Source organism: Cebidichthys violaceus, unplaced genomic scaffold, assembly GCF_023349555.1.
Source record: "Cebidichthys violaceus isolate CVI_PGR_0920_01 unplaced genomic scaffold, fCebVio1.0.p SCAF_15, whole genome shotgun sequence".
NCBI classification, from domain to species: Eukaryota; Metazoa; Chordata; class Actinopteri; order Perciformes; family Stichaeidae; genus Cebidichthys; species Cebidichthys violaceus.
In genome coordinates, this window is record NW_027176318.1 from 125,587 (window position 1) to 150,023 (window position 24,437).

A 24,437-nucleotide genomic window follows, 5' to 3' on the forward strand; every position below is an offset into this window, starting at 1 on the left:
AAGATATATCGTCATTACAGTGAAGAGTTTGCTGGCAATCCTGGCAAGCTGTTTGTTTCATAACAATGATGTAACATCACAAACCAGGCTTCTTATTACAATGCGGTCAGGTCGATAGAGGAGCGATGGTCAGTTCGGTATATTCTGTTTCTGACCTTAATGGACACCGTAGTTTTTAACAACATTACAGGAGGAACAGTTTGACACTATTTTCACCGCGCTTGAAATTTGAAATGCTCATCATGTACATTTGAACTGAACCTCAGTACTCAGGATGACGTGAGTCTAGTTATGTCACGCTGTGTCAGCTGTGTTAACAGCGGCCACGCTCTGAATTGATTGATGACATAATGGAAGTGAACTGGTGTTCCGGTCCACCGGCTCTCTCACTCACTCACTCACTCACTCACTCACTCACTCACTCACTCACTCACTCACTCACTCACTCACTCACTCACTCACTCACTCACTCACTCTCTCACACACACACACCTTGGGTCGTCTTTGAGTCCCTCCTCTTTTCAAAAGGATTTTTCACTGAAGGCAGGATCCGTATCCCAGATGCAGCTGGCGACAGCTAGTCAGAGTTAACTTTCATCCTGTTTTTGGCGTTGTCGTGGAGCCCCTCTGGGCAGAACAGGACGTCCCCCGTTCTGGGTCACAGAGGGCCTGTTGTTAGAGGCCTGACCCCTCCATTATGGCTCCAGTCTGCTCCCCACTCAGAGATGACAGCTCCATAATTGAACCTCTGTTCTTCTCTCACTATACCTCACTTTGTGTTCCATGTGCTTTATACGGAGTCCCAGTTTTTTTTTTTTACAAGTCATTCATGAAGAATGTTCATATATATATATATATATATATATATATATGTATGTATGTATGTATGTATGTATGTATGTATGTATGTATGTATGTATGTATGTATGTATGTATGTATGTATGTATGTATGTATGTATATATATATATATATATATATATATATATATATATATATATATATATATATATATATATATATATATATATATATATATATATATGTATGTGTATATATATGTATATGTATGTGTATATATATGTATATGTATGTGTATATATATGTATGTGTATGTGTATATATATGTATGTGTATATATATGTATATGTATGTGTATATATATGTATATGTATGTGTATATATATATATATATGTATATATATATATATATATGTGTATACATATATATATATATATATATATATATATATATATGTATGTATATATATATATATATATATACATATATATACGTATATATATATGTGATGGTATGATGGTATGGATTGATTACTCCACAGATTTGTATTTTTATTATTATGTATCTCTCATTGGCTAAATATGTGTAGAAGTCCAATGCAAGCGAGTGATCTTAAAGGAATAGTTTGACATTTTTGGGGAAATTTGCAGAGAGTTGGAGGAGTTGGATGTGTGAGTCTCTGCTGGTCGCATGGCTGAACACTCACTGAACATTAGCAGTGCTGTGAGAAGACCTCCGGTCAATTGTCAGAGGTTTTAATAGTAATTTGGCAAATTTAAAAGTTAATTAAATAATTTTTTTTATTTTATCTTGGTAATTGGTTTTCATTTATGACCGACAAGTTCAATGCAAATAACATTTTTAAGAGCGAAAAGGACAAAAAGGAATAAGTTAATGAAAGAAACACACATACAATAACTAATAAATAAATAACAAATGTAAGTGCTTTAAGATATCTCTTAACCATAAATAAAGTATGATTTATTTTAAGTCAATATAGATATTTTTTTCAATATATTTTTGAACCGTATTGTATTTTTTCCCCTCCTTCATCAGAGTGGCCTTGTTGAAGAAGAGCGGCGAGGACGACTGGAGGAGCAGGATCAACAGGAAGCAGGACGCGGTGCAGGCGGCTGCCGGCGAACAACACGCTCAGCTCTGGGAGGCGGAGCAGAGCTTCAAGAAGAAGGTAACCACCTGAACCTGCTCACTCGGACGGGCGGCGTCCGCTCGTGTCTGTCGCGTCTCGTTTGTCCACGGTGCTCCATCCATGTTTAAAGGGTGTGCGGTGTGCTGTTTGAGCTACGCGCTACATGTCAGGAGCATCCAAACTGTGGTTCAAATTCCAATCGCAACACATGAAAACTTCCAGGGGACTTTGATTTAACTCACGGGGTTGCGTTTGCTGTAGAGTCTAGGAGATGTTTTTGATCGTCTTCTGCTGACATGTACCTCTAGAGTCATGAGGACGTCAGAGTAGAGACGTGGTGTTACTTATTCTCCAAACAGAGAGGTTGTGTATTGTCCATGTCTTGTGTCCTTTCATCACTTTGTCTCTTTCCTCTGTTCTGTCTCACACACAGCCGTTGCATGTTTGTTTGTGCTTGGACTGTATCAAGAGTCAGCATGTGTCTGCATGTGTCCGTCATGGCAGTAGAGCAGATTATTTCATGGTGCATGCCGGAAGTGTATGGCTGCCGATATAATGAAATCATCTAATTACATTGAAATGTATTTTTTACTTTGTGCATGCATGATGCATGGTGAATAAATAAGAAAAATAGGAAACGCTTTATATTAAGGTCCCTATAATTAACGTTTAGTTAATAAGTATTAAGGACATTATGAAATGCTTATTAACATTTTGTTTATAAGACTATTAATGTTAACAATGGCAACATAAACATGTGTGCTGTTAGATTATAAGAGATTTATAAGCACTTATAACAAACTTGTACACAGTTTGTAGACTGCTTAAGAACGTTAATATCAGCCTATAATGGGTATATTAACTAAATATAATGTGTTAATAATGCTTTTATAAACTATTATCAGAAACTCATATTGTTGTTAAACCCTTACTAGGCTCTTTTGTTTTATAAATATTAATATATACTTTATTATGCACTTATAAACAGTTATCTGAGCAGCTTTTAGCAGCTACCGGATCCAAAGCAAGAACTTCAACTAAACGTTATTTAGTTGAGGTTGTGTATTGTCTGCGTATTTGAGAATGTCCATTATTCATGTAACTTAATTTACAGTAAAACATCTCTGTCACTGGCGTTTCATTTAAATTATAATTCTAGAAGGTTTTAACCGCTCATTAAAAACAAATAAAACTAAATTGGATTTTAAAATTTGACTTTCGTCATAAATTATTTGTACACACAAGGATAATGAAATTAAAATTTGTTAAAATAATGTTATTTCATGATTTGCAGCCATAGACCTCCCTACAGAGCAGTTTAATTTGTCTCTAGATCATCTTGTGTATTTGTTACAGTTGTTCTATCACAGTACATTCAAATTCATTTGAAGGCCTAATTTTGCCCAAATTACACACATTGAGATATTTTTACTCAAAATTCATGACTTTGTGTAGACTTTAAAAAACAGCTGACAGTAATGACTCTGTATTTCAACCTTTCCTTCTTCTCTTTGTCTCTGTTTGCATGTCCTTTATTAATTAAAGAAATAAACCTCGTTTCATCCTCTGCATGTTGAGTGCGTGTCTCTGTGTTGGCATCCTCTTGTTTGTTTTTGAAGGGAGGGTTGAGGCGGGACGCCACCTCTCTGTTTAGACGCATTGAAACCGTCACCGTCCGCTCCAGCCTCTGCTTTTCTTTCCAGCTGCTTATCAGGGTTTGTTCAGCTTGGCTGCACATATTCAGATTTTGTATGTAGCTCCTTAACCCTCTGAAACCCGAGCAGTTTTGTGGCGTTTTTCTGCTCCCGTCACATTTTACTGCAATATAAAAGTCCTGCACCTCTACGGAAACCGTACAGTCATGGCTAGAAGTAGAGGGAATTCAAAAGTATCTTAGATGCAGTACAACAGTTATAATGCCATAAATTATAAAATATTAAAAACCCAAGTTGAAATCACTGGAATCTATACATCCATCATTTTTCCAAGTGTCCACAAATGTTACCAATGTTGGAAAGAAAAAAATGGAGGCTCTACATGTTGTTTATATATTGAACGAGTTACAACTTCTACTCACTACCTCTCCCCTCTGCTCCGTGTTCAGAAGCTGCCAGTTGAGTTGAATTTCACAGAATTTTTGTCACATAATTGTTTCTCAGGCAAATCAATCAAGATGAGAGGCGCAGAATTTAGTCTTTTGTCCAGAATGTTTGTTAAAGCAAATGGTTTGTTTGGGGCCAGGTTTTAAATGGGACATGTAGAATACAATGTTTTTTTTGGGGGGTTTTTGGAATCAAGCGTCACACATGATGTGTTCAACTACTGTCGGAAAGATGAAAATCTGATGATGATGGCGTTTTTTACAGCTTCTGGCTGTGATAAACTGTGTTGGATTGGCGATTGTTTAAAGAAAACATTCTTTTCAATCCCGCCGGCGGGTTTTGAGGTTCAGAGGGCAGTTCTTAAAGTCCAAGAGGTGTTTCAAAGGACTGTTAGGGAGTCGGTCGCGTGATTCTCCGGGACAACAGAGTCCTTTCAGCAAACATGTCCCTCCCTTGTCTCCTGTGGCCGCTTGTTTGTAGGACGACGAAGCGCTGATGATGATGATGATCGATGATTTCGCCGTGTCCGACGAACTATGGGTAAGGCCCCTGTGTGAGCCCCAAATCTCTCACACACACACACACACACACACACACACACTGCGGTGGTATTTATCAAGTGCACTTCAATTGGGTTAGTGATCAAAACTCAACTGTATCTCCTGGCTGCTAACACACTCTCTTGATAAATCCACCCTGAGTGTAACACACATCAGCTGTGTGTGTGTGTGTGTGTGTGTGTGTGTGTGTGTGTGTGTGTGTGTGTGTGTGTGTGTGTGTGTGTGTGTGTGTGTGTGTGTGTGTGTGTGTGTGCGCGCGCACACATGTGGTGGTGTTGGTAGTGGTGCTGTGTTTGGGTGTTTCCCTTAAAATCATGGTGACGGTGTTCTCCGATTCATCACACCTTCTGCTCGTTGGGTGTCAGAATTATGTCAAAGATGTCTCTCACACACTGTGGACATGCAGTCTGTGTCTAAAGTGGACTTGTCTCTAATCGTCATAACTTTTCCAGAGATAATTTGTTGCTAATGTGAGCTGTGTATGACGGCCAGAGTAGGACTGTAATCCTTTCCCCGTTCCAAACCCTCAAAAGGCCAGACCTGTTGGCTGCATGCCAGCTGCTCAGGGCTGAAGCTGACACTCGGGTCGTGTCCTCCTAGTAATCCTGTGAATGCAGGCGTTTAATGACGCAAAGAAGAGTTGATTTTCCTATAACTCAAATATTATGCATGAGGGATTTTTTGTGTGCGTTTGTTGTCTTATGGTAATATCACACAATACACAAACCTCTATCTATCTATATCTATATCTATATCTATCTATCTATCCATCTATCTATCTATCTATCTATATATATATATATATATATATATATATACACACACACACACACACACACACACACACACACACACACACACACACACACACACACACCAGCCCACATGTGTAAAGACAATGTATAATAATAATCATAATAATAATTATACAAACGTAAAATAGCAAACAAATATATGAATGTATTTAAAAAAAGCAAATAGATAAGATAACACAAAGGCCATAGCACAAATAAAATGCAATATAATTATCAAATTCCAGTTTCCTTAGTTGGCGTCTATAATGTTTGTAGTTGTCTTTTGTTTTTAATATGTCATATATTCTGTATAAGGTATAATTGATATAGATATTACTTATGGAAAATGTGCATTTCAATATGTATCCAACATTTCAAAAGGCACATCACGTTGCAGACTTATTAGTCATATTTGAGATGGCATGATGGATTTTTTTTTAAGGCTGATTATCATGTTCAAGCAGACTCAATTTCTCAAGAGGAAAAAATACAAACATTTAAGCTGGTCTAATCAATACTTTATATGAACAATGGATCAAATGACGTGATGTATTACGTGACAGATGTGTTTTCAACCAGCGCTACGGTTTCCCTCTGATAGACCAACTATGCTGGACTGAAACAACAGCGACTAGCTGGTGATCATAGTGGAGCATTTAGCAGCTTAGAACTGTTTTTAATAATTCAATTTAATAAGTTTAAAGTAAAAGGAATCTTGTATTGTCTACCATAATTACACACCCGGCATATGGAGTATAACGAAACCATTAAGAGGGGCATTACAGTTTAGATTAAATGTAACTAAACAGTGACATGAATGAAAAAAGTGTGATTTGTGTTCTTGTATTTTGTTCAGTGAGTTGGTATTGCATTGTCATACATTTTAGGGACTTGTGGGAAATGAGATTGAGGTATCTTGACTTTTAGTTCCTAGCCTGGGTAAAGCTCCAAGAACACTGCATCCCAGAATGCATTGCCCATCTCTTTCTAACCCCACACCGCTTGCTTATTACACGGTGCTCCTGTTATAAATGTGTGGTCTCCGAGCTCAAGCCGAGACAACTCTGATGTCATCACTGTGACATCACCGGAGGTTTTTAGAATCTTTGGAACGCCCCTTTGTAAATGCTGCGTCCTCTCTCCATGGCTGTGTCTCTATAGGAGACTTTCTGTCCTCCTCCCGAGCCTCCTCCCCGCTCTCCGTCCCCCGATGAGTCGGCCAGCCAGGTAGGAAGCCGCATCAGCTCTTGCTGCACGCAATGCTCGCCCTCCGCTTTGCTTCCCCTAACTAAGCCCTGACTACGCGTCTTCCCTGAAACAGAGAGTGAGGCTTTGCAGAAAAGGTCTTCAGCCATAAGTGTGTGGTCTTTTTTTTTTTTTTTTTTTTTTTGCTCCCTCAGCTGCAACTGTACATTATGCTCACAGTCCTTTCACAGCCACCCTGCTCCTCCACACCTCTAACACATCCCCTTCCCGAAGCTTTGGCACTTTTGCCCGCGGAGTCAGCATGGTGGCCACAGGTGGCGTCCGGCGCTTGTGCAGAGCTTGGACATTTTCTACTATCTCTTCATCCTCCATTCTCTAAACCCCTCATCCTTTACTTTCCTCATCCCCCACGCCTCTGCTTTGTGAAGACCATCAGATCTCCCAGACCCACGCGGGTGGACGAGAGACACCCCTGGAGAAGGAAGGTGACCCCTGTCAATGCCGTGTGAAGTGCTCTCGCAACATAAATCAGTGTTTAGACCAAATGGGTTAAGTTGTAATCAACCACTAAAGGACGCTGACTGCTATTGTTCTTTGTCTTCACTTTGTTCACTAACATTTCTTTTATTTGAACTTTGACAAGTGACACAAAAACATTTCTAAAGAAGACGGGGATTAAGGTGCTTCCTGTGTATTAATCTCCCCCAATGGTGTCCTCGGTGTCCTCGGCTGCTGTCTGTCTGTGAATGTGGCCTGCTGTTAAAGGAATTCATCCACATTCAAACACTTTATCACAACAAACCAATGGCAACGTGAGATGGTTCCATTGTTGGTGTATTATATATTTTTTTTACGGTGATAGCCATGGCCGTAATGTCTTCAGGTCGTCCGTCCGTCTGTCCCTCGGTCCGTCCATTGTGAACGGGATATTTCTTTCAATTTGGTGGACCTGATTAAATTTTGGTGGTCAACAGTCAAGACCTCACAAAATATGCTTTTAGGCCATAACGCAAGAATTCATATTCTAATTATGACAAAGGGACGACATTTTGGATGGACGTGGATGTAAACTGCAGCATGACTGGTTGGCTGAGACACGCGACCAAAAGGCGGTCATTCTAGTTTCCTTTCGCTGTAGCGTAGCGTAGCAACATACTTCCAAGGATGTACTCCTTCTGTCCAAGTCCCAAGTGCCCCAGTCATTCCAGGAAGAATCTAACACAAAGCACTGTTGTGGATACCGACTCCCAAAATGCTTCCCGGAATGCATGGGACACCACAAACTGAAGCGTCAGTACCCTGAGGTGGATTAGTCCTTTAACTTTCGGTCCATCGGGAGTCTTTTTATTGTAACTGACGGTGTCTTCTCTCCCTTCTCAGAGACTAGCTGAGGCGGAGATGGAGTGCCAGGGGATCGAGGCTCAGATGTCCATCCAGGAGAGGAAACGGCTGATCGTAGCCCAAGAGGAGGCCTGGAAGACGAAAGGCCACGGAGCCGCCAACGACTCCACCCAGTTCACTGTGGCCGCACGCATGGTGAAGAAAGGTAAGAGGGGAAACTGAACACACACACATCCTCTACGGTCCTTCTCCGTCTCTCTCAGGGGCGTATGCACACATGCCCGTCTGCACTCGGAGAGTGTCGTCGGCAGTTCAGAGTCTGCTTTCTGCCCCTGCAAAGACCCCGTCCCAGTTATCAGCGGGGGGGAGTAAACGCTGTCCATGAAAAATGAACCCGACTCTGTATAGACCATATCATAGTCAACGTTAATATTCCAAGCACAAGCAGGAAGTAGACAGGAAGTAACAGGCTGTGTTTTAGTCATTCACCTCTAGTCGATTTTGACAAATTGTCGTTCAAACAATCCAAAAAGTTGCAAACATAAAGTCGAGAGAAACAAACTTTTAAAAAAAACTAGCAACTTCAGTCCACATATGACATTATACCATCATGCAACAGTGGTCAACTGGCACGCTGACCGATTAGCCCGCTAGCTCAGCTAGCCCCATCAGTCACGTGTCCCTCAACTTGCAGGTCGTAGCGGTCCTCTTACATCACGACGCAGCGCCTCGTAATGTTCAGTAAATGAAAGCTCCTACATTTAATAATGATTAGAATACAGGGGTCCATCCCACCGATGTTTAGCTGTGTTTACTCCTCTACGTTAGTCAGCACTGAGCAGTGCTAGCGTCTTCAAGTACGACCTGTTCTTTGGTGTACATCGAACCAATGTTCTAGTGACATCGCAATCTTTGTCTCGTAAAATCAAACCACCACAAATATCAGATTTTCTTTTACAAACTGTACTTGTACCAGGTAACCATATCATCGGATGTTCATACTTGTCTGTCTTCATACAACAGGGTTGGCTTCCCCGTCAGCCCTCCAGTCTCCTCTGTCCTCCAAACCCAAGACCAGCAGCCTTGCCATCTCCAAACCTCAAGAAGGTCAGTTTGACTCCAAACACACCGTGCAAAACCAACTGTCCACTCAGTTAAGTAGCTGAAGTGTTGACTTGAACTTAGATGGACATATTCTGAGCTGACAAATGCACAGTGTTAAAAATGATTCTGGGTCGCATCTTATTTGTCTTTGCTTCTCTTTCACAAGACATGGAGGAGATGTCTGATATCAAAGGTCTATTCCTTTTTTATTTTTTTATTTCGATGTTGCACCGAATGCAATGTTCATCATCATCATCATCACCAGAACCACAAAAAATCACCACTTCTATTAGGTTATCAAAGCCTAATAGGACATGGACCATTGGATAATGTTACCATCCACATGCATGAGTGCAGAAAGGGTTCATATTCAGTGGCTGTTTGTTGTTGTTAAAATGCTTGTGACGGCCAATAAATGTGTTCAGATAACGTCATAGTGACTGTGTGCAACTTTTCATTCATGCTCAGTCATTGTTCCAAATCGGCGACACTGAACAACAGAAGCTCAGACTTCCTGCCTGTTTAGAGATACAGTTGGATCTGTGCTACAATCAGAGTCAATTTATGGCTCTAACAGCTGTGTGTGTGTGTGTGTGTGTGTGTGTGTGTGTGTGTGTGTGTGTGTGTGTGTGTGTGTGTGTGTGTGTGTGTGCGTGCGTGCGTGCGTGCGTGCGTGCGTGCGTGCGTGCGTGCGTGCGTGCGTGCGTGCGTGCGTGCGTGCGTGCGTGCGTGCGTGCGTGCGTGCGTGCGTGCGTGCGCGCAGAGATCAAGGCCGTGCCAGATCTGAACCTGGAGTCTGACATGAAGCTGGATAAACTGGAGTCGTTCCTCGGCAAGCTCAACAGCAAAGGTCAGTCTCGTTTGTGTCGCTGTCTCCATGTTCACCACTCCTCTGCTCACTCACTGAGAACATTTTTTTTTCCCACGTTACAACATGCAATCGATTATAGATTATCTCCTGATGGATATCAGTTGTGTAACCGAGACCAAACTTAATGAGTTAAGCGTGGTTTTCACCAGGTCTGCCTTGATTCAAGGCAGACCTGGTTAATGGAAGGCTGCAGTAGCACAAGATTAGATATGTGCAAAGAGTACAAAATAATAATCTATTACATGATTAACTAATATATTTATATTATTGTGTACTTTTTTTATTTTGATGCTTTGGCAACATTGTTCTTTTGAAACGTTCATGCCAATAAAGCCGCATTGAATTAAATGCACTGTAATAAAATGATCTCTTAAGTATCATCACAGTGAATCGGCTAAATAAACCGTGAAACAATGTGAACCACTTTTATTGTTGTTGATATCGTTCTCATCTGAAATCTAGTCATGTCTATAAAATCGATTTTTACCCTCGAAGTGTAAGAACAACTTTTCTACAACCACAACAAACCTTAACTATTTCTATTTTCATGGAGGAATGAATATTTAGCATAACACATTAGCCTGTAAGCACATACAGTAGGGGTTAAAGAACAATAAGCAAAATAAGGTCAAAAAATACTTTAAAATATATATTTTAAGAAAAAACAAATGCAACAAAGAGCAGATCATGTATCGTTTTACAGCACAGCCAAATTAAAATAGTTTGTGTTAATAAACAATCAATAACAACTAATATTTACTGCTTTGTGTGTTTGTAGGTCATTTCAGTTGTGTGCAGAAAATGACAAATTAAGACAAAATTAGTAAAAAAAATAGTTTCACAAAATGCGGTTTGATATAATGAGAACATGGAGGATTTGTGTATAGAAGTACAACCTTTACTACATTACTATAAAGTTTTTCTCACAAATCAAAGTGACAATTTTAGTTTTGAATTCATCCATCAATAAATAAATGAGCACATCTTCCATTAGCAATACATTAGCTCGGTGATGCTTGCACGGGCTTTGGCGAATCGTCTGTAGTAGTAACGTATAACATGATCCTGACCCGGCCTCATCTTGTCCCCCCTCAGTGTCTGGACTGCCAGAAGCAACCATCACAGTCACGCAGAAGAAGGTGAAGGAGGTGATGACCCTCGAAGACGAAACTTTTTCCAAGTTCTACCGCCAAGCGGAGGAGCTCCCCGCCACCACCAACAAGGTGGAGATGGACTTCGACGCCATCTTCGGCCCCCAGGTGCCAAAGTAAGCTCCCGCCCGCTGGAGGTCGTTTTTTGAAGTAAGGAACCCGACATCATTGTGAGCCTCTCTTACTCTTCTCCCTCTGACACCCTCCCCAGGCTGACCTCGGAGATGGAGCAGCACAAGCGGGCGGTGCGCCCGGCGCGTAACGTCCAGTCGTCTAGGAACCCTCTGAAGATGCTGGCTGCCAGGCAGGACATCAGACACGAGTACACGGAGCAGAGGCTCAACATCGGCCTGCTGGAGAGCAAGAGGATGAAGGCTGAGAAGAGTGAGTGAGGGTGGACGAGGGTCTGGGGAAATGCACGAGACCAAAACCACGCATGTGACAGGCTCCTTATTTTTTCTAAATTTGCACAATGAAACCCTCAATATCAGTTTTGAAGCGAATGACCTACATCGGGGACTGGAGTCAGTTTCCTGTTATTGTGCAGGGCTGTCCTCAAAAGCTGGACGAGGTCTGTAGCTGTTTTTGAGAGTAACATTAGATAAGCCACAAAGTCAATGGCATGCCAACTCCCATAACTTCCTCCATCACCTCCTCTGACAGCAATAAAAAATACACTTAAAGTGTCTCTGGAGTGTTCTATATCTGTTACAGTCGTATAGAGACTGGGTTAGTCTGGCATGAAAAAGGTCATTTACTCTCCAGCCGTTGTCTCGTCTGTATAAAGGACAGTAAATGAAACGACTTTGAACGTATTCTTCCGCCTCACGTCCCCTCACTGTGTGTCTCTGTTGTGCTCACTGCAGTGAACAAGAACTCCGGTTTCTCCGACGTGGCTCTGGCCGGTCTGGCCAGCAACGAGAACTTCAGCAACGTCAACCTGCGCAGCGTCAACATCTCCGAGCAGATGTCCAACAACAGCGCCGTGCCTTACAAGAAACTCATGCTGTTACAGGTCAAAGGTCAGTGGAGTGAGCAGGTGGCTCAGTCCATACACAGACAGATGCACCTGCACCCACAACGGGCTCTATTTTTAGTTTACTGCTCAATAATTCCAGTGATGACTCAGAAAAACATGTTGTGGAAAGTTCAGACTCTATTAAATGCAGTTGTAATGGGCACTCACTGAAATCCCCTGGGGTTATAATACCAGTTGCCATCTTGCCCACATTTTCACAGGCCTGTCTTTTCATAAATGTATAACCAATAGTATTTAGTAAAGCCGTTCCCAACAGTGGTTCCTTCCCAACAGTGGTTCCTTCCCAACAGTGGTTCCCAACAGGTCTACATCCAAGTTCACATTTTAGGCTAACTTAACTCCCCTTTAGTTTCATTTCCTTCCATTCTGTGAAGAAGCAGTGCTAACCTCTGTGCTGCCTGTTTCAATATTACTTCACAAAATGAAAACAAAGTAATAAGAAGAATTGCAATAACGACTGCGTAAATTTGCCATCAATGGGCTAGGTGTACCTGAAAGTTGCATGTCATAGGACCTGCTACTCAAGTGACATCTTGTGCATTGCCGTTACCAGAGCAGCACCACTAGCGTTAGCTTGGCTAATGAACATAACAGCACTGTTCAGAATTTGGAGTTCAAATTCAACATACTTCAAAATTAAATTGGAATAACTGTTTTTTTTTTGCTAGCGACTCAGACCCAGAATGCAGAATGCACCCTACTGAATGTGTGGACGCTAGCCCACCACCAGTTGAGAACCAGGGACCAATGGTATAACTAATAGAGTGGTGTAGGATTAAGTCCCTTAACCCAGAAATGAGTGAGCAAGTTCCGGTTCCCTCGTCTCATAGTAAGTGGGTTTGTTAAATGGGTTTTGGTTAAATGCCTGAAATAAGGTTTAAGCTTAAGATATACGGTTTGTTCTACGATAAAGAATACGTCAGTAAATACCCCTCTCATACATTTTGATGCTTTTTTGCGACTGTGGTGTGTGTTTTACTTCTGCCAATTGCATTTACACTATCATAATTATTAAGATTATCCTGTAGAGCAAATGCTTACGTATCTCGTTACCAAGGAGATTTTTGGAGGTTATCATAGAGATATCTCCATCTTCTGTTGAAAGCACAACCCGTACAAAAGTCAAATTGAGGGCAACCTCTTTAAATGGACATGCTTGAGGATGCAACATGTTTACTGAACCAACGAGCCAGACGAGCAGAAAGGGATCCAAAATATCTGCCTACATTTTCCTGATCTTTTTAAATGCGAGGCGGCAGCGACCAGCGATTCCATCCGGCTGTTTAAGAGGATAGAAAAACAAATGGCTGCTGTCTCGCACAAAGCTTTTGGAGGATGCTGCTTCGAGAGCGTCCTTTCCAGAGGATATCTAAAATAGGAGTTGGGTCTATTTCGGTGTCTTTGCACCTCCTCCTCACGTCTGCCGGTGACAGCTGTGGCTTTAAATCACCCCCCCCAGGTCACCTCACACTATCCTGGGCTGATCCGCTCCTTAAAACGCCGCTGTCTGTAATCCAGAGCAAGTGTATGGGGGGCGGGGGAGGACCCGCTTTGTTAGAAGACTAGCCGTCCTGACCTGTCTGTTGAGAGTGGTCCTTTTTAGATCACCTGAAGAGCCAATGGGATCATGAGTCACTGAGGCCCCTAAAAAACCCTTAGAGTTTATAATAAACAACATTTATGATTTAATGTAGTTAACAAACCGTCCTGGCTACAGCTGGAAAGAGAATTCATAGAGGTGGGTACTTGACAAGGCAGATACACGTCCATACATGTACAGGGCCAAATGTCGACACCCCCAATATGATAATCCAGGCATGCTTATTCAGAGCTGTCACTGATAAGCCACCTGTCCTGTGTGTCGTTGTCTCGTCCCCCGTCCCCCCTGCCCATGTAACACCAGGCCGACGGCACGTCCAGACCAGGCTGGTGGAGCCCAGAGCGTCCTCCCTGAACAGCGGCGACTGCTTCCTACTCGTCACGCCTCACCTCTGCTTCATCTGGACCGGGGAGTTCGCCAACGTCATCGAGAAGAACAAGGCGAGTTCCGGCTCTTGAGCGCTGCCAAATGACAGGAAGCTAGCTCGGATAGACGCGAGTTTCGTTCAGATGGACACTGGTGGAGTGAGGGTGGGGGGGTTATGTGCGGCGGGCTTAACGTGCAGGATTTGAACACCCAGCGCTGGGAGGAAGCAACAGTGGCGCAGCAGCAGCAGCAGCAGCAGAAGAAGTGTGTGTGTGTGTGTGTGTGTGTGTGTGTGTGTGTGTGTGTGTGTGTGTGTGTGTGTGTGTGTGTGTGTGTGTGTGTGTGTGTGTGTGTGTTGCAGGAAACAGACTCAAAACAAGGCTATTGTTCATAGACTGCTCTGCTGACCTGTGATTGGCTGAACAGAGCGCTGACCTCATTTGTTATAAGGGGTCGTTTGAGTTTAGGTCATTAAAGTCTTCCTGAGTAGTGAACTTGAACTCAAATTGATATTAAAAAGGTTTATTAAAAAGCAAAGAACCTCTGTGTTTTTGGAATCAACCAAACTCATCCGCATTAATGTAATACCAGTTGTTCTTTTTTGTTTTTTTTCAGGCTTCAGAGTTAGCAAACTTCATCCAGAGAAAGAGAGACTTGGGTTGCCGAGCCAACTACGTCCAGGACATCGAGGAGGGCGTTGGCACGCACAGTCACGCTGCCAAGGACTTCTGGAAGATTCTGGGGGGGCAGTCGAGTTACCAGTGTAAGGATTCTTATCTGGCGTAATGAACCCAACCTCGAGGAAAACGGTCCCCAGAGCACCGGAACTCAAGTCGACGCCTTGTCTTTTTCTTCTTGCAGCTGCAGGAACACCAGATGAAGACGAGCTGTACGAGGGGGCCATTGTGGAGACGAACTGCATCTACCGCCTGATGGACGACAAACTGGTCCCAGATGACGATTTTTGGGCCAAAGTGCCTCGCTGTTCCCTGCTCAACCCTAAGGAGGTCAGATCACCTGCCTGGAGTCTAAATGCATGTTGACTGGGTTAAACTGTAAATCAGTCGGGGATCTAAAGGCCTCAGTGTAGGATTGGGTTGTACTTTGGCGCCACCCAATGGTGATTTAACAACACAATACACTGTGGGAGATGGCTAAGACTGCTGCTACTGTTGGATTGGAAAAATAAAGAACACTATCTCTGTCTGTGTTTCTGCGCAGGTTTTGGTGTTTGACTTTGGCAGCGAGATGTACATATGGCACGGAAAGGAAGTGACGCTGGCACAGAGGAAGGTGGCCTTCCAGCTGGCAAAGCACCTGTGGAACGGCACCTTCGACTACACAAACTGTGACATCAACCCGCTCGACCCGGGGGAGTGCAACCCTCTCATACCCAAGTACGAAAACATATACTTTTTACATATACATTGCCTGTGGCTGAGCAGATTTCACCAACACTAAAAGGGTAGTTTGGATCTCTTGATGTGGGGTTGTATGAGATACTACTCCATAGTCAGTGTTTTATCTACTGTAGATGGAGTTTGGACCAACAGACAGGAGTACCAGCATGGAAGCAAACCAATGTACTACTGTAGCAAAACGCATTTTAGATTCTTAAAAAAATCAATATCAGTTTAAGTGTTCTAAACTATATTTAGAATATTTTCACTGCTTTACCTTGCCGTCAGACAGCGCTTTGCACCAGGGAACTGGAGCAGTGACATCCATCTTTCTACACTCCTTTTGACAAAAACAGTAATTGTACCTCACAGAACACAGGAGGTGCTGGTCTACCGCTGCCTGCATCGGTTAGTTTGTGTTATTGAGTGATTTTGGTGATGCGGAACTAACCCTTTTAAAATACTGAAGTCATACAACAACACAAACTAACTAACAGATCCAGGAAGCGGTAGACCAGCTGCTACTGTGTTCTGCGAGGTGAAATTACTGTTTTTGTCAAAGGAGCATTGTGGCTTGAAGAGAGCATAGATGGATAGAAGTCACAGCTTCAGTACAAGTGAATGACACAGCTACTGCTACAACAGTGTATAGAGAACCTTTGACTGAAGCACTGACGGACTGCATCCTCTTCCCCCAAAGGAAAGGTCAGGGCCGACCTGACTGGGCCGTGTTCGGCAGGCTGACTCAGCACAACGAAACCACCCTGTTCAAAGAAAAGTTCCTGGACTGGAGCGACTCCAGGAAAACACCGAGCCCCGCCAAAAACAACGACCACATCGCCGATCAGAAGGTATCAAAAAGTACTTCAGGATCTGTAAAGGAGTATGAAATGCTTCCCTTTATTTCCATCCATCTTTTGACCCCAGGAGCAGTCCACCTCCGATCACCCCCGTGCGTACGACGCCTCCCTGATGCTGCCCATCCATCAGGCGCCCGTCTGCACCAGACTGGACGGGTTCAACGTGGGGCGGGGCTACGGCCTGGTGGAGGCCGAGGATTGGCGCAGCTACGAGATCAGCACGCTGGAGGTGGAGGTGTGGCACATCCTGGAGTTCGACTACAGCCGCCTGCCGCGCCAGAGCATCGGCCAGTTTCACGAGGGCGACACGTACGTGATGAAGTGGAAGTACATGGTCAGCGCTGCGGGTCAGTGTCTTCTACTTTCACTTTTACACACACACACACACACACACACACACACACACACACACACACACACCTGAGGATCTTGGGTTCCATTTCAGTAGTTAATAGTATTACAATTTAAATTATTTAATTTAAGTGCTTCTTAATTAACTCAAGTCGGGTACTTTCAACCCATCTGTAACTTCTGTAATGTTCAGACTGACTTCACTGATGAGATCATTTGCTTTAGAAACACTATATGATCCTAGTTTTTTGTTCCAGCTGCTCATCATGTCCTTCTTATTATTGCACAGAATCTTATGTTCGAGCAAATGTATCAAGGAGTGAAAGTTCTTTGGTTTCCCAGTTGAAAACAGGAATCCTTCCTCTGGCCCTTGATGTTGGCCGAACTTCCAGGAGGACACGAATCATGCGAATTAGGAGAAGTTGAGAATTAATTAAATTTGCTCTTGTATCGTCCTTATTAAGATGATTTAAGTCTATATGAAATAAAAACTTCTGTCTGAAATGTTTTGGTGCACTGACAGAACAGAACGACTTTTAAATCAGCTGCTTTTAGTCTCTGAATCCTGGAAACCCGTCAGGATGATTTATTTGTCTACTTTGTGTCGCTACTCTGGTTTCTGGTCTCTTTTTCTAAATGATGCTGTCTTGTAAGCCTGTTCGGACATTTTGCATGACATATTAATGAAGAAAAAAACCTCCCTCTGATACATCCATCTTTGATTTAGATGCCAGTGTTCTTTATTTACAGACATTTACAGATGTGCTGGAATTTCCTCTGTTTCTATATTCTCTACTATATTGAAGGCTTCTAAAGTGTCAGATTACCCAGGAAGTTAATACATTTTATTATTTATCTCTTCTTTATATGAAGATATTCCATCATTAGCTACAAAAACAATGTGTCTGAACTTGATTCCAAAAATATAAATGTTGGCAAACTGTACAAAGGTTTCTTGCGATGCTACATGCAGCATTTAGTCAAGCTGACACTCTCTTGCCGTCAGTGGGGAGGAGACAGAACCCGGAGCAGCAGAAGACGGCGGGGGCCGGGAAGGAGAAGTGCTGCTACTTCTTCTGGCAGGGCCGCAACTCCACCGTCAGCGAGAAGGGAACCTCGGCGCTGATGACGGTGGAGCTGGACGAGGAGCGGGGAGCACAGGTGTGTGTGTGTGTGTGTGTGTGTGTGTGTGAGTGTGAGTGTGAGTGTGTGTGTGTGTGTGTGTGTGTGTGAGCCAGGCGAAATCAAAGTGAATTCCATTATTTTGTACGGATAATTGTGTGATCTTTACTCCACCTCCCGTTTCGTTTCCTCCAGGTTCAGGTCCAGCAGGGTAAGGAACCTCCGTGTTTCCTGCAGTGCTTCAAAGGAGGGATGGTGGTCCACTCGGGGAAGAGAGAAGAGGAGGAGGAGAACTCACAGAGTGAGCCTGCATTACTGACAAACACACTCTGCTCCAAAATCTTCAATAAAACTCACTAATTCCCACTAACAACTGAGCTTTTGTTCTAAGCTACATTTCAGCCAAGAATTTTTCTTTAAAAAATATGTTTTACTAATGTACGTCCCCCTGTCCCCCCCAGGTGACTGGCGTCTGTACTGCGTACGGGGGGAGGCGGAGGCGGAGGGCCACCTGCTGGAGGTGGCCTGTCACTGCAGCAGCCTGCGCTCCAGGGTTTCGATGGTGCTGCTGAGCGCGAGCCAGGCCCTCATCTACCTGTGGCACGGCTGCAAGTCTCAGACGCACACGCGGGAGGTGGCGCGCACCGCCGCCAACCAGATCAAACAGCAGTGAGTGGAACCTCGATTGCCTCCCCCCTTAAAGGGACGCCAGAGGTTAAATTCCAACTAGTGGGATCTGCTCAATTTGACTTCTGACGACAAATAACCATAGCACTTTCTGACACCTTTGTTGCCGAGATGAGTCCACTTCTGATTTGTTCTCGTGCTGTCCTTATCAGCCAGTCTGACGCGTTTGTCCTTGTGCAGTTGTCCTCTGGAAACCGGCCTCCACAGCAGCAGCAAGGTGACCATCCGGGAGTGCGACGAGGGAGCAGAGCCCGCGGGATTCTGGGAGCCCCTCGGGAGGAGGGACAGGAAAGCGTACGACTGCATGCTGCAAGGTGGGGAGGGCCGATGTGCACGACGCCCAATCCCGTTTCCCCCTACCGTAAACGGCTGGTGTGATTAACTGCTTTGGTTGACCTTTGACCCTCAGACCCAGGGAGGTTTAACTTCTCACCACGTCTGTACCAGCTGAGCAGCAGCTCAGGGGAGTTCGCAGCAGTGGAGTTTCTTTACCCCGCCAGAGACCCCAAGGAGGTGAACTCCATGCCCTTCCTGCAGGAGGACCTTTACACGGCTTCCCAGCCAGGTACGCGAGAGCATTTGTCCTACTGACCATGTGAAGGTAATTACTGTACATTTCATTTAGACAGTGCTTTTCAACATAATCAAAGATGATTCACATCTTCAGCTGACCACAGCCATTTCTTCCACTCATTCAATGGACTGTACTGGATCTGAATAGAATATCTGATAGAAACATTCCCTTGAATCTGGTTATTTAACAACAAATGAGTGAGACATTTTCTTCCATTAACACGAGCAAATCATCCAACACTTAAGGTTTTTTTTTCTTGGGAATCTAAATTTAACAAATGATGAGCTGCCACTTTACGAAATCGTCCTCACCTTGTTTTCTTTCCCCGATGCTCAGCCCTGTTCCTGGTGGACAACCACCACGAGGTGTATCTGTGGCAGGGCTGGTGGCCGCAGGACAGCGAAAGCCCTGGCTCAGCCCGAATCCGCTGGGACTCGGACAGGAAGTGTGCCATGGAGACAGTGCTGCAGTACTGCAGAGGTACTGCACTTCATTGTCTTTATTATTAAACACAGAAAACACATTTACCTACGACTGCGTAGTAGTGCTATTGAAGGTGAAAGAAATACATAAATACGGAGCCGGGAAAGGGAGGCAAAGGTCCTGAAAGATGCATATACGCGTTTTCTTTCATGTATCTTTCTGTGTTATTTTACAAACATAATGCAGACATCAGTATGCATTGCACTTTGTCCTCATGTTGGACATGTTTTATTTCCACACGTCCTCTCTGATGGACAGCTTATTGTTTCGTCTCCACAGAAAAGAATGAGAAGAAGCCTCCCAAAGCGTACCTGATCCACGCCGGTCTGGAGCCGCTCACCTTCACCAACATGTTCCCCAGCTGGGAGCACAGAGAGGACATCGCTGAGATCACTGAGAGGGTGTGGATCAAATCACGTTATCGGATGACTCCCGGCTACATCGTCTGATGTGAACCAGTGCTGCTCACATTGTCTGCCTGTAGCCATTAGTTATATACTGTACTGAACACGCATGCACTTACTGTACAAAAAGAGACTTGTATGAATACAGGTCAGTCCAGGTGTAAGACATGATCCATCATTTGCGTTGAAAGGTAATGTATTTAGTGTGTGTGTTGTCAGGAGGCTGAGGTGTGTAACCAGATTATCCTCGTGGAGGACGTGTTGGCTCGGCTGTGTAAGACCACCTACCCACTGGCAGATCTTCTGGCTCGGCCGCTGCCTGAGGGCGTTGACCCTCTTCGCCTGGAGGTCTACCTGTCTGAAGAGGACTTTGAGGTGAGAACCTGCGGTCTACAGACCGCCTCCGATGTTACTTTAGAGGTGCCACGTGTTTCTTGCCACCTAATTTCTTAGCCTCAGCGGGTGGCTGAGAAAAAGCTCTAATAAACTCACTGTACACCACCTGACAACCAGAAATAGTTTCCTACCAGCAGTTGAACAAAGTGGAGCCTTTAGCAGCTAAAGAGTCCGATATTTGTTGGTGGAGACCAAAAATGGAGCTAAAAGAGAGAGAATGAAGGACTTCCATCCATCAGATGGAACAAAACAGGACTTCAAATGAATGCTAATGTTGCTCTGTGTTTGCTGGATCTGCAAATAAGTAACTGTTGCAAACACAGCAGCCGTATAAACTGTATATGTCTTTAATAGGTGTGATTTACAGTTCGTCATGAACCCGAGTGGCCAAAAAAGCTGATTAGTACTGCTTTAAAGTACAGAGTGATGTACTGTTATGTATTTTGCACCTTTGAATAATAAGACTGGTGTTGTTTAACAATTATATTATTGCCAGTAAATCCTCATGGAAACAGAGCAATAAGACTTACCAAGCAACACATTTGTCGTTGGGTTTGGTATTTCATTGGATTTATTGACGATAAGGAGAATATGGAGTAAGACTTTATGCTTTAACTTTGAGCTTTCATTGTGTTTACTCAAATATCAGTTCCAGGAAGATTCTTGTTTAGAAATACTTGAGGTTTTCAGAATATTATGGATCACTTTCTGGGAATATTTGATGTTCCTGGTGTCTTATTTATGGCTTTATGCATCATTCAGCTTTCACCTTATGTTCATGGCTTTCTTCCTCTTTCTTTTCCCAATCTTGTCTTTCATCATGTTCATCTTCTTGTCTTTCTGTAAACTTATCTATTCATTCATTCCACCCTCCAGGGTGTGGGGGCTTATGGGAAGGTGAGTCCTCTGGCTTGAGCATGGATGACCTGGACTAGTGTTCCTGTTGCACAGCATCCTCACTCGACTCAACCATAAACCATTTTCTATCCAATTCTTCCTCATTGCCGTTTTTATTTTCTCTCTGATAAAATATCTAACTCCTAATTTGTTCATTAGCATGCTGTTCACTCACGTGTTGACACCATAGTGAATCCTGGAGATCTGAGATCTTTGACCGTGTTTTACTGGAGATGTCGACTGAGGAATGACTGCTGTTTTCTCCATCTCACTGACGCATTAGTGTGTTCTCAGATGTTACTGGAATGTGATTTAAAAGGGCGTTCCCGTGTCATCTAGTGCAGTCTCTAAAAGTGTGATCAATCCGTGGTTCGGCTGTGACGTGTGCTCCCACAGAAAGCCCTGGAGGCGACCAGAGAGGAGTACGGCGCTTTGCCTGGCTGGAAGCAGGTGAAGCTGAAGAAAGTCAAAGGACTTTTTTAAAGGAGACCTGACCTGAAGACAGCGGGACGTCCGGACACAAACGGAGGCTCGGGAGCTCTGGTTACGGAGGAGGTGATCACGTTTCCCGCCAGCTTTGCGTTGGTGTTTCGGTCGTATTAAGCAGGAGAAAAAAAGCACCTTACGAGAAGTTTATTGAATTTATTGTTAATGTACATATGTACCATACGCAGAACAGCCCAGTGCCCTTACATTGTCATCCGTGCAGCCGTCTGTGAAGAGTGGGAGCAGGCCTGTCAGCCTGTTCAGCACTCTCCACTTCAGACGCTCTGCTATTCCTTTATGTATGTTTGTCCATTACAAATCATTTATATTTATCAAATCCATATGGGATTTATTTTATTTTTAAAGCTCCATTAATATTCACTGAGCTAGAAGTGATGAATGATATTGAGGTCTGTCTCATATGTTGATAAATACTGGAAGTCACAGAACTCTCTCGCTGTACAGCTCACCGCTTGCCATTTACAAATCCAACAATGCAGCTTTGTTATTGAGTCATTACTGTGTCAGATAGAAGAAAAGGATGATGTAATGTTTGATTCTTTTAGTGTAAGTCCTTCAGTGTATAGTGCCTTGCTTTGTGTACAGTTTCTATACAGATCCTAGTCTGCATTTTGGAGACTTTTTGTGATATAAATAAATATTAGAGAAATAAACTCTGAAAGTTAGAAAGTCTGAGCCTGTTTTCTCTCTATGGTGATGCCACAACTCAAGCATAAAGTATATACTGCATATACTCATTAATATACTGCATTATACATATTCTGTTCTTAGATTCGTAGCGTGAACCTATGTATGCAACCGACAGTATTTAGTATGTTCCAGTAGAGGGCAGTGTAATACTAAGTTCTGTGGATTCGAGACGTGAGCGGTGCGGACGATCAGTTGGATTCATGGTGAGTCACATTGAAGTCATGTGATATTACTTACATATTAGTGCTATTAGTAACACTGAACACACTGTATTTCTGTCAGTATTCTAAAGTCAAATGTACCTGCTGCACATCAGCTTCTTCTGTGGTAAACTGATGGTTATTGACTAAATGGGAATTATAGAACCCAGAAAGACGAGACGGGTTAGAATATAAATCTGAACATGATTATCAATATAAGAAAGCAGAAAGAAAAACACCAGTTTATCTTTTATTTTCAACCTTTCCTTCTTATGGCGTACTGGAGGGATTTCACCTCTGTAATTACCTCAAGCTATAACTTATTCATGTCTCCTATTCAAATGAAATATAGGTCGCTGAGGGACGCTGCATTGTTTTCGGGGCCTTCGTTGGGAGGCGGCGCAGTAGATGAGATGGAAAGAAGCTGAATGATTCACAGCAGACGTGTTGAGAAACGGGTGAAACTGAAGCAGCTGAAGTTCTATTATGTTCACCTGTCTCACAGGTTCATGGAGCAAACATGTCAAAGTCTCACAGTCAGTGTATTATATCTTAAATATGTAAAAAAAAAAAAAAACCTGTGGTAAATATAATATATATTTGAGGTACCTGTACCTCAAACTTGAATATTTCCCTTTCATACCACTTTATACTTCCACTGCTCTACATTTCAGAGGGAAATATGGATGGAAAAATGAATTGTACACCGTTTAATACAACCTGTGGTGTTCTGCCAAACTGCACAAGATAAGTTAAAAGTGTCTCCATCTTGACCAACTTCAACCGTAAAATAATACATCAATTTAACATGAACATGAATACATCAGCAGTATTAATCTAATAATTAGAGGGGCACTTTTCTGTATTGATTACTCTCAATTTTGATAATTCAAGGACATTTTGCTAATACCTTTGCTTACTGTGTGTTGTTGCGTTTTCCCCCACAACTATTTAATGTGTTCTTCTTTCATGACATACAGCATCATGGAGGGGAGTGCTGCTCCTTCATTATTACTTTTGTATTTGTTTCCAAAGAGGGAATGAGAGAAAAGAGTTTCTTAGATTCCTGGTGACTTTAGAGCATGAGGCCTGTCTGTAAAAATAGCGTGTTATCAGTGCATTAATGTTAGTAATACTGTAGTAGTAAATACTGAGAAAGTCACACATGGCAGCTTTATGGATTCTGTTAAAAGCTCGATTACCTACGCGGAGCCACAGGTGAACGCTCCGATCGGCCTTCCAACCCGTCAAACCTCGTAGCCTCATTTTCCAGGCTGTCGTCCAACTCTCTCTCTCCACACAGAAACGCGCGCACGCACACAAAACACACGCGCGTGCATGGAAAAGCTGTCAGATGTTCTCAATATCAGCCGTTGGCCCGCGCTGAGGAACAAGAGCAATTAGAGGGGAATTTCATGCAATCACACTAGAACAATATACACAGCGGCTTTCTGTTCATCCGACTGTTGCTCAACAGTTCCAACGGCCTCACTGATGACGGCCTGCCCGAGAACGGCAACACCAGAGCGGGAGGAGAAGATGAAGCCTTTTCCAAAAAAAAAAAAAAAGGTTGGCAAGGTGCGCGCTTCCTCGTGCGCTCGCTCTCTTTCTCGCATGCTCAAGTTGTTGGACGCAAAGTGTGCAGGATTACTCCGTAGCGCATGCCTCCTCCTGAACTCCTCTGGCCCGCGAGAGAGAGAGAGTTTGATACGCGACACGGAGCGCATCCGCTCCTCCACACCCACTCGGTGCAACATGCTCCAGCCCCCCCCCCCCCCCGT

At 43.4% G+C, this 24,437-nt stretch overlaps 1 protein-coding gene across 5 annotated transcripts in view; it reads left to right on the forward strand.

Annotated features, from left to right (window-relative positions):
- The window catches only part of svila (supervillin a), a 46,658-nt gene extending 24,220 nt beyond the window's left edge, over positions 1-22,438 (forward strand). For 2 of the 5 annotated variants that reach the window (XM_068709551.1, XM_068709552.1), the window contains 22 exons: positions 1,858-1,990; positions 7,994-8,159; positions 8,978-9,061; positions 9,822-9,908; positions 11,025-11,196; positions 11,292-11,464; positions 11,947-12,102; positions 14,023-14,159; positions 14,701-14,848; positions 14,947-15,092; positions 15,307-15,482; positions 16,186-16,336; positions 16,413-16,692; positions 17,703-17,857; positions 18,014-18,119; positions 18,280-18,487; positions 18,686-18,819; positions 18,915-19,070; positions 19,416-19,559; positions 19,842-19,963; positions 20,186-20,341; positions 21,656-22,438. In XM_068709551.1, coding sequence (XP_068565652.1) covers positions 1,858-1,990; positions 7,994-8,159; positions 8,978-9,061; positions 9,822-9,908; positions 11,025-11,196; positions 11,292-11,464; positions 11,947-12,102; positions 14,023-14,159; positions 14,701-14,848; positions 14,947-15,092; positions 15,307-15,482; positions 16,186-16,336; positions 16,413-16,692; positions 17,703-17,857; positions 18,014-18,119; positions 18,280-18,487; positions 18,686-18,819; positions 18,915-19,070; positions 19,416-19,559; positions 19,842-19,963; positions 20,186-20,341; positions 21,656-21,742 — 3,277 coding nt within the window. In that variant the 3' untranslated portion in view covers positions 21,743-22,438. Of the gene's footprint in view, positions 1-1,857; positions 1,991-4,533; positions 4,594-6,568; positions 6,635-7,041; positions 7,099-7,993; positions 8,160-8,977; positions 9,062-9,224; positions 9,252-9,821; positions 9,909-11,024; positions 11,197-11,291; positions 11,465-11,946; positions 12,103-14,022; positions 14,160-14,700; positions 14,849-14,946; positions 15,093-15,306; positions 15,483-16,185; positions 16,337-16,412; positions 16,693-17,702; positions 17,858-18,013; positions 18,120-18,279; positions 18,488-18,685; positions 18,820-18,914; positions 19,071-19,415; positions 19,560-19,841; positions 19,964-20,185; positions 20,342-21,238; positions 21,260-21,655 lie in introns of all 5 variants that reach the window. The other 3 variants (XM_068709548.1, XM_068709549.1, XM_068709550.1) reach the window with 3 other exon arrangements.
- Positions 22,439-24,437: the final 1,999 nt, after the last annotated feature.